This window comes from Lactuca serriola, chromosome 5 (assembly GCF_051521515.1).
Source record: "Lactuca serriola cultivar US96UC23 chromosome 5, Lser_US96UC23_V15, whole genome shotgun sequence".
Taxonomy (NCBI): domain Eukaryota; kingdom Viridiplantae; phylum Streptophyta; class Magnoliopsida; order Asterales; family Asteraceae; genus Lactuca; species Lactuca serriola.
The window spans coordinates 147,023,899-147,033,500 of record NC_136412.1 but is presented as its reverse complement, the minus strand read 5'-3'; the positions used below and the strand labels follow the sequence as shown (position 1 = coordinate 147,033,500).

General features: G+C 35.8%; 1 protein-coding gene across 2 annotated transcripts; it reads left to right on the top strand.

Annotated features, from left to right (window-relative positions):
• The first annotated feature begins 275 nt into the window (after nt 1–275).
• On the top strand, nt 276–3,584 carry LOC145053073 (uncharacterized). 2 transcript variants are annotated; one of them, XM_079001044.1, is made up of 7 exons: nt 276–515; nt 607–736; nt 1,196–1,353; nt 1,458–1,530; nt 2,005–2,196; nt 2,481–2,574; nt 2,815–3,584. In XM_079001044.1, the coding sequence occupies exons 2-7, from the start codon at nt 611–613 to the stop codon at nt 3,462–3,464; spliced, it is 1,293 nt and encodes a 430-aa protein (XP_078857170.1). In that variant the 5' UTR covers nt 276–515; nt 607–610; the 3' UTR covers nt 3,465–3,584. The 2 variants fall into 2 exon arrangements, with proteins under 2 accessions (XP_078857170.1, XP_078857172.1); XM_079001046.1 differs by lacking the exon at nt 276–515 and adding an exon at nt 811–849 and having other exon boundaries at nt 633–736.
• Nucleotides 3,585–9,602: the final 6,018 nt, after the last annotated feature.

Below are 9,602 nucleotides of genomic sequence, written 5' to 3'. Positions count from 1 at the left end.
ATAATATTTAATTAAGAAAATAAAAAATTACCACAAAATGACAAGTGAAAATTAGTTTCTAAGAATTAACTACAAAATTTCATGTGTCAAAATACATGACAATATGACATGTGGCAAAAAGATTTTTATTTATTTATATGAATACATTTTATTATATTCTTATTTAGTTTTATTATGCCTTATAAATAAATTAAAATTACAATCATTACATAAAGTATAAAGACAAAATGAAAAGTACACTACGTTATTAAATGCCGAAGATTCTTTTGGTTTTAGAAACCATGAAACCTTTGGCAGAGAGCAAAAAGCAAAATATTCCAAAGTTGTACAAGAAAAGACGGAACTTACAAGAAAGAAATTAAACGTTTTAATCCCTAAGTTCATTTCTTTCCCAACTGTATTGGAAAGATGATTCTTTAATATAAGTATTTCACATCATTTCGGACTTATGATCATTCTCCATAGCATAAGCTATCTACAATCATCTATCCTTTTCCTGAATCTGCTTTCTAAAGGTATGATTTTTTTTCTCTTCTTATTGATTCCTTATTCACACCTGCTCATATATACATGCGTACCCTATTAAGCTACCTAATTCTATTTCAGCAACATGAATAACGCAACATCCAAAGATACAAAATGGTTATGTGAAAGTCCAATCCGTTCTGATGTAGAAGCCAAACTGAGGCGCCTCTTGGTTGAATTAGCGAATGCTGATAGAATACTTGGAATCCAGGTTCATACCACTGCTCCAATATAATTAGTTTACCATATAACTTTTACTTAGTTTTGGTTACCTGTCAATTGTAGGAGCACAACTACACTTGAATTTGTTGGCTTTTACAGAGGGTATGAGCTAGATTAAGGAGGTTTGATAACAGGAAGTAAAAAAATAACATACACACGTGGGGCAAAGTTTTGTACTTTTATTCTTAAAATCTAGAAAAGGGGATACAAAAGTACACTTTGCCTATCTATTTAAACTAGAAAAGTAACTAAAAAGAAGAAACAAATTACCTATTTACTTGAGAGCAGGGACCATTAGGCAGTTGCCCACATGGCTTTGACTTATTCAGAATTCCTAATAATGAAAGCATAGAAATTAGAAACGTGTTATAAAAATCTGGATTACACTCGTAGAATTATACGTTTTGTAATTGTATTTTACAAAAACATTGATTATTATGTTTGTTAGGTTTGTGCATACAAAGATGGGAAAGTGATCATTGATACTGCAGCCGGAGTAATGGGAAAAGATGATCCTCGTCCAGTTCAGCATGATACCTTATTTCCCGTTTTCTCTGTAAGTAAGGGAGTCACGGCTGGAATGATACATTGGCTTGCTGATAAGGGGTATTTTCGTCAATTTGATATTTTTAACACCCATAAGGGGAGCTATACGTGGTATCTCATTATGGAATGGAAGGAAATAAAAGTAATATGTACTTTCATTTTAGGATACTGAAGCTTGACGATAATATCGCAAATTTTTGGGTTGAGTTTGCTGTAAATGGAAAAGATAAGATAAAGGTGCGCAAATTGTTTACCCTAACCCTAAATCTTCAAACATAAAACTTAAAGTTAGTTTCAGAGCATCCATATATACTACATAGTTTAATGAAATTGTTGAACTAATTTGGTGGATATATATTAGACATTCAATGAATTAAACCCAATGTCATATTGGCATTCAAGATCTTGTCACTGAATTATTTGATTAGAAAAATGAAACTTCATGAATATAAAATGTTAAACAAATATATAATTTTATTTTTAGATATGTTGGTTAAAAATGATCAAAGTTATATGAAAAAGAATAAGTTTATAAGTTTATTGATTGTGGATGTACTAATTAAGCTATAGGCTTTACGTGGTTTTATGTCTGCTATGTTACAGGTACCTCATTTATATATTACATAGTTCCATTATACATTTTCTCTATAACTTTGTAATTAATTATACATTGGAATACAAGGACGACATCACTTTTCCTTTCTCTCTTAGGTTCATCATATACTTGATCATACATCTGGCCTACACAATGCTCTTGCTGGCATTACTGAGGACCACGTGTCATTTTGTGATTGGGATGAGTGTTTAAAACGCCTTGCGATGGCCACACCAGAGACTGAGCCTGGTCGTGAACAGGTTTATCATTATCTGTCATATGGCTGGCTATGTGGTGGGATCATTGAGGTACCATTATTATAGAATTATATACATCTTTTATTTTTGTCTTTTACACTCAAGAGACCGAAACCGAGTCCATATCTCACCTTTTCCAATTTTTTGAAACAACAGTTGAAATCAATCATAGTCTCAATCCAATGTATACATCCTTTTCAATTATGTTGTGTGTTCACACGAGGTCTTGGTGCCTCTTTGTGGTCTTATTTGCATGACTTGAACATAAAGGGAATAGTTACTTAATTTCATATATTTCTTTATTTTCGTTGATGTATATGTTCTTGAACATGCAGCATGCATCAGGGAAGAAGTTTAAAGATGTTCTTGAGGAAGCTTTTGTACGCCCACTTAATCTGGAGGGAGAGCTTTTTATAGGGATTCCTTCAAGTGAGATTGGCGTTCACAGCTCATTAATTAAATTAGCATTTCGACCATTATTCCATTTTCACCACTTAACTATTTTCTATAACGAGTAGACCACTATACTTTTTTTTTGTCCATTCTAAAAAAAAACTCAATTTCCTGGTTGCCTGGTTTTTAACAAGTGTTTTTATGCATTATGTATTATGACCTTGAATTATAAGTTTGATAGTTGATAAGAAACTATCATTTTTATGTGCAATTCAGATGTGGAATCTCGTTTGGCTACTTCTTCGTACGATACAAGTGAATTTCGTATCCCTCCACCTCCAACCGCCGCACCCCCTGTCGATAAAAACCCTTATGCCGCCATGCCATCCTCCCTCGTGCCGGAGGTGCTTCCTGCCCTTGTTAACTTATGCAACATAGTTGAAGGCCGACGTGCCATAGTACCTGCTGCCAATGGAAACTGCTCGGCTCGTGCTTTGGCCCGCTACTATGCCGCCCTTGTGGACGGCGGCACCATCCCTTCACCCCATTCCGCAAACACCGACAGCCATACAACCACCGTGACTAAAATCTTTAACAACCCTAAATCGACAATTCATGACGCGTTTTTGGGAACTGGAGATTATAAGGATTTAGCCTTACCGAATGGGAAATTTGGGCTTGGGTTTAAGAGAATTAAATCAACCGAGGGTTTGATGATCGGGTTTGGTCATGCTGGTTTAGGTGGTTCGACAGGTTACGGTGACATCAACAATCGGTTTTCTATTTCTGTGACTGTAAACAAGATATCTTTCATGGCTTTAACCACCGCAGAGGTAATCCGGTTTGTTTGCTCGGAACTTGATCTTCCGGTACCCGAAGATTATGCAGGATCTAGGCAGTTGCATGAGAAACCGGTGATGAATTAAACGGGGCATTTATTAAAGCCATCTTTTCTTAAGCATTTGTGTATTAACTTATGCTTGTAACTTATGCATGTGACACAGGATCAGCATTTTATTAAATAAGAGAATTTTTACTTTATGTTACATGCATGTAGGAAATTTAATGGGTGATAGGTTGGAAAAGTGTTACTCCATTGGGTCTAGCAAACCGATTAGATTAATTATAAACATGAGGAAACAAGGCCAATTAATATATATATATATATATATATATATATATATATATATATATATATATATATATAGAGAGAGAGAGAGAGAGAGAGAGAGAGAGAGAGTTCAATCGAGAACATTTCTTATTGTGAACAAAATTGGAACATACAATTTTTTAAAATTAAAATCACCAAATAATATAAATATAAAACAAACAATAACAATTTTTTAAAATTAAAATCACCAAATAATATAAATATAAAACAAACAATAAGTAAAAAAAACTTCACTAACCAACGCCACTCGCCACCCAAAATACATCACCCACCACCAACACCACCCACCACCACCACCTGTCACCGCCATCCATCACCACCACCCACCTCCATCACTACCACCCACCACCGCCAACCACGACCACCATCCACCACCAAAACCACTATCAGGACCGACCACCACCACCCATCACCACCACCCCCACCCAACACCCACCAAAACCACCAATTCCACCACCACCACTACCACTCGCCAATACCATCACCCAATAAAACCACCACCCACCCTAATCACTACCACCCACCCCAATCACCACCACCCACCACCACCACCCCCACCATCCAACACAAACACAACCCACCCACCTACCCACAACCTACCATTATGATGACCACCCGCCACTACGACCAACCACCATCCACCACCCGACACCATCACCTACCACTACAACCCGCATCCACCAACCACCACCACCACCCCACCTTCCCACCATCAACACCCACCACAATGACCCGTCTACACCACCCATCACCATCACCCCCACCCACCACCCATCAAGACTACCATCACCTACCACCATCACCACTGACCACCATCACGACCACCACTCATCACGACCACCCACCTCCATCACCTATCACCACCACTCGTTACCACCACCTCACTCATCAACCATGAAAACCACCACCCACCACCATCACCACCACCCGCCACCACCACCCCACGTACGACCCACCAAAACCACCACCCGCCACCATCACCATCACCACCACCCCCACCACTCACCATCACCATCCACCATAACTACCACCTATCCACCACTACCCTCCTCCACCAGCCACCATTATGACCACCACCTGTCATTACTACCAAACGTCACCTACCACTCATCACCACCATCCACCGTAACCACCTACCACCACCACCTGCCTCGACCACCCATGTCACAACTAGAAATTTCAAGGCAAAACCAAGTCCAAGAGTGTTATGTATGAGAGTGTTTAACTATGATACAACTTGATATATATAATTGAGGTTCATCTAAACCTTAATGATATTAGCAAATCAAATATTGATCATGATATAGACATAAAGACTTTTGATTATATTACAATCTTGAACATTTGAATTATAAGGCCAACATAATTAAGTTGCTAAGACCATAAACACCTTTATTAGAGTAAGATTGGCCATGAAACTTCTTAGTGGGCCCCTTGGAGCGTAAACACTCTAACATACCCAAGCTAGGCCGTAAACACATCCCTAGGTGGTGTCTTGGGCGTAAACTCCTTCTTGATGGGATGTTAGGGCATAAACACATTAAAGGATCCAAACCTTGACCATGAGCACATTCCTAGGCAACATATTGGGCATAAACTACTTAAATAATCCAAACCTTGACCATGAACACATTTCTAGGCAACATATCGAGCGTAAACACCTTAATAAATCATATTAGGAGCGTAAACACCTTATACTAGCTACAATATTTGGATATTTTAAAGGGGTTTACGAATGGTGAGTTGTCAATTTCCATTTTCCCATGCAAATCCCAGTAAAACGCGTATTAACCTTATATAGCAAAGCTTCATCCGTTATTAACCCAAGCAAGTGTCAAGTCACTCCATTATCCTTAGGAAGAACGTAAACATTGCTCCCTAATTCACCAAATTCATTTTCATTCACTAAGAAGACCGTGAACTCTCTCAAGAACTCAAGCCAAGTTCCAGGAAACTTTATTTCTTTATCAACTCTTCTAAGCTTTGTAAGTATTACGTGCCTAGTAGAAATTCTTCTCATTACTTGTTGAAAATTCTTCCTAATCACACATAAATCTATATGTTAACAACCTTAGGGCATCGAAGTCTCCAAGGAGTTTATCAAACACTCCAAGAGTTCTAGACTCCAAACTTTCACCTCATCACTCCCACTACACCTTTTCTCTACCCAAGGTGAGCTTCATACCCCACTCTTTTCAAGTTTTCATTTCTTTTGGTGGAAAATGAAAGTCAAATATTGTTTAAATCCTTGGATAATTGCATGTATTTGTATGTTTAGGTGTTTATATGTGTTGAAATGTTATTATTTTTTGTTAATACTTCATAAACTTGAGATTTTACAAACCTTATGTTGTTAGAACCAAGTTATCCTTAGGGAGTCTTACATATTATGGTAGTATGTTAAACATAAAATAAAAATCTCTAAGTAAAAATATGATGTGTTACCCAAAATGGTAAATTTGTGGTTAAAAACACTTTACTACTAAAACTTGTGCAACAGTGAGACATGATAAAGCTCATTGATTATATGAGATTTTGGGTGGAACTAGTGATAAGATTTTAGTCATAACAAAAGTAAAACATTTTGTTTACAAAGATCTCGACAAAATTTTGGGTATGTCAAAACACACTACAAATATTGAGTATTTTAAAAAAAAATGTTACTAGTAAAACCATCATGTTATGTTGTTACCATTTCAAGGGCTTTAAAACTTGGAACACTATGATATATTCATAACTTTTTGCAAGTTAACAAACTATTAGTGAGTATTTATAAATATTCAATATAAACAAATTTATCAAAAAGATGTACAAAACATAGCTTTTATGACGGAAATATTTGCATGTCATATACTGTCGTCGTAAAACTTTCAGAAATACAAGTGATAAGTTGTATTTCATAAAGCAGAAAAACGTGTGTCACAAAAGCTGCAGTCATAACTTTAAACAAGGAAAATGTTATTTGCATTGTTTAATAAAGGGAGAAAAACTCGTGTACATTCCCTTAAGGCTCTTGTGAGACTTGTTTTGTTTCTTTGCCATACCTATCTAGGTACATTGTAAGTCCAGTGTTTATAACCTCAGTCCCTTAGAGGGGAGCGGGATAATTGTGTATAGATCTATACGGGGTTGACACCCCGCACCTGTTTTGTTCGCTATAGCTATACCAACCAGTCTAAGGTGAGAAATACCTAGACCGTATCTGAATCCTGAAGAACATCAGGGCAGGTGTACTCGTCATATCAGTATGGTTGTAACGACTTACATAGAGTAGGGTCCTATTAACCTTTGAATCTACAAAGGATATACACCCTCCTAGATTTATAAAATATGGAACTATGGTTCGTTTATTTTTTAACTGATTTCATGACTTCGGTCTTAGGATTTTAAGGCTACAACATCTTTTATATACAGAAAATATAGGATTTTCTGGGAACACCCTATTTTCAGTAACAATAAAGGAAAAATAAGGAACACGCATGCAATTATACACGATTTTGGGACGAGATCCACAAATTACTTTTTATAGAAAATATTGGATTTTCTGGAATTTTACAACTTACTATGAACAAAGATAATACAAAGTTTTTCTAAAACTATGCTTATGAAATCACCAACATTGTATGTTGACGCTTTTCAAAACAACATGTATTCTCAGGAACTCAGTGAACAGGTACTCGAGCCTTGGATCTGGACATGTTACTATTTTTGGGAACATCATACTCTTGGTGATTTTGTGTAATTCAAAGAACAAATACACTTTGTAAACAATGAATGTTGTTATATTGTATTGTATGATGTTTGGTTGCTATGTATCATTTATATTCAACTTCTACGATATTACTTGTCACACCCCGCTAAAGCAGAAACACGAGGCATGGCAGTATAAAGGGTTTCATAGCAAAAGTTAAAAGACAACACCAACCATAGTATTAAAAATCATTACAAATTTACAATGGGTTTGAAAAACTTTTAAAAGAAATTACAATGAAAATTTGGAATACAACACATGCGAATGCTCCTAATAGTGAGGTGTCCCTAAGTGCCACTTACTCGATGATTCCTGAAAAGGCATGTAAAACGAGCGTCAACTATAAAAATAGTTGGTGAGTACTCACAAGTTTAACAAAATAATATTGGTTCATGAATTGAAATCAAAGTTTTGATAAAAGTTTCCAATAATAAAAGTATATTGTTAAAAGGAGTAAATAAGTTTGTAAAAACAAAGTTCTTTGTCATCATGAGAGATAAAGTATGTTGCCCGAATAAGGTGCAACATTCATATTCTCATGGAAGATAAAGTTCGTTACTTAAACGAGTAAACAAGTTTCATTGCTAAAATGAGCTGTCACACCCCAAAACCAAGAATGGCGGAAACGTTCTGGGGTGGAGGACGTCATGTACAGTATCACAACACAGTAAATGTAAATAAGCAAACAACATCATCCATTGCATTAAATATATAATTATAATACAAGCGTGTTCTGTACAGTTATAGACACCAAAAACATAATGTAAATCAAAATAATGAGATGAGTCTTGGATGCGCTCCATCTTCTCAAAAGCTAGCATCGGTACTTGTCTACTGATGACCTGAGAATACAAGTTATTTTGAAAGAGTTTATCACCATTAAGCTGGTGAGTTCATAAGTATTTTAGTGTCGATGTTTGTTATCAAAACGTTTGAACGTGTCTCAAGTATAAGTTTGTAAAATGTATGTAAGTGTTTGTAAAAGTTTGAATCTCTCAGAAAAACCTATATTTTCTATTAAAGTAGCCTTCTACCAAGGCTTAACTGTTTTGTATGCTCGTTTGTTGTAAAAGTGTGTAATTTCCCAAGTGTAACTATCATTTATCAAATATAGTTTGTACATTAATGTTTAAGTGAGGTTATCACTAAAAATATGTAATGGGTAAATCATTGTAGTACTGTAGTTTTGTATTATAGGAACTACTGCTATACTAACTACCTTAAACCGGATTTATATTAAGGTATAATGTGATAATTGCACCATACTATCGACTGGTAACCACGACATACGAATGATCGTAATAACAAAATGATGTTTGGCACCCGTAGACCTGCAGGTCCGGCTGTAGCTAGCAGCAAGGTGTAGGATAGTCAATCCAGTATAGATCTATACGCAAACTCACGCTCTCCCTCCAAGAGAATTCTGGCTACAACTCGGGCCATGACATTTAAGGCATGCTCTGATTCAGTGGATCACAATTGTTATCGTATTCTTGTATATGTAATGTTTCTCGTTCTAGTATAGTTGTATATGTTTTCCTCCTAGTATAGTTGTATATGTTCTCTTTCTAGTATAGTTTTATATGTTCTCCTCCTAGTATAGTTGTATATGTTCTCATAGTAATGTAATGTATAGACTCATGAATGAACTGACTCATTGATCTAACAGTTGTAGTAGTATGATCCTGGGTTACCCCGATGGTAACTTACTAGTAATGTGTATAGTACGCATGAATATGGAAGTACTTTTATGTCTATATATGTATAATTGATATATAACTAATATTGAAACGACCTTCGGATGGTCACCCGAAATCCCACCAGACCACATCCAAATCGAGAAAAAAGAAATAGGGCGGATGGCCTTCCTAAGCCCTTTAAACATTTCTTATATATCTATACATATATGGGCATGCAATTTATAAGAAGTATAACAAAGTTTAAATAAAAGTATTTGGTAAGTAAAAGAGTTTGTAAAACATTTCAAAGTAAAGCAGTTTGATAAACAGTTTGAACAGTGATAAAATCATTGGTTTTCTAGTGATTAATCACATGTGATTAATGCAATCACATGTGATTGATTTCAATAACTATAAGCATTGAACTTGTATTCCCCCCATAAAGTATTTAAAACATTTAAAG

What these genes read in the sequence shown, in the direction of transcription:
- LOC145053073 (XM_079001044.1), top strand. Translation starts at nt 611, where the DNA reads ATGAATAACGCAACATCCAAAGATACAAAATGGTTATGTGAAAGTCCA. An exon ending in ATAGAATACTTGGAATCCAG is followed by an intron (nt 737 to 1,195) that starts GTTCATACCACT and finishes TATGTTTGTTAG; the next exon opens with GTTTGTGCATACAAAGATGG. An exon ending in ATGGAAAAGATAAGATAAAG is followed by an intron (nt 1,531 to 2,004) that starts GTGCGCAAATTG and finishes TTTCTCTCTTAG; the next exon opens with GTTCATCATATACTTGATCA.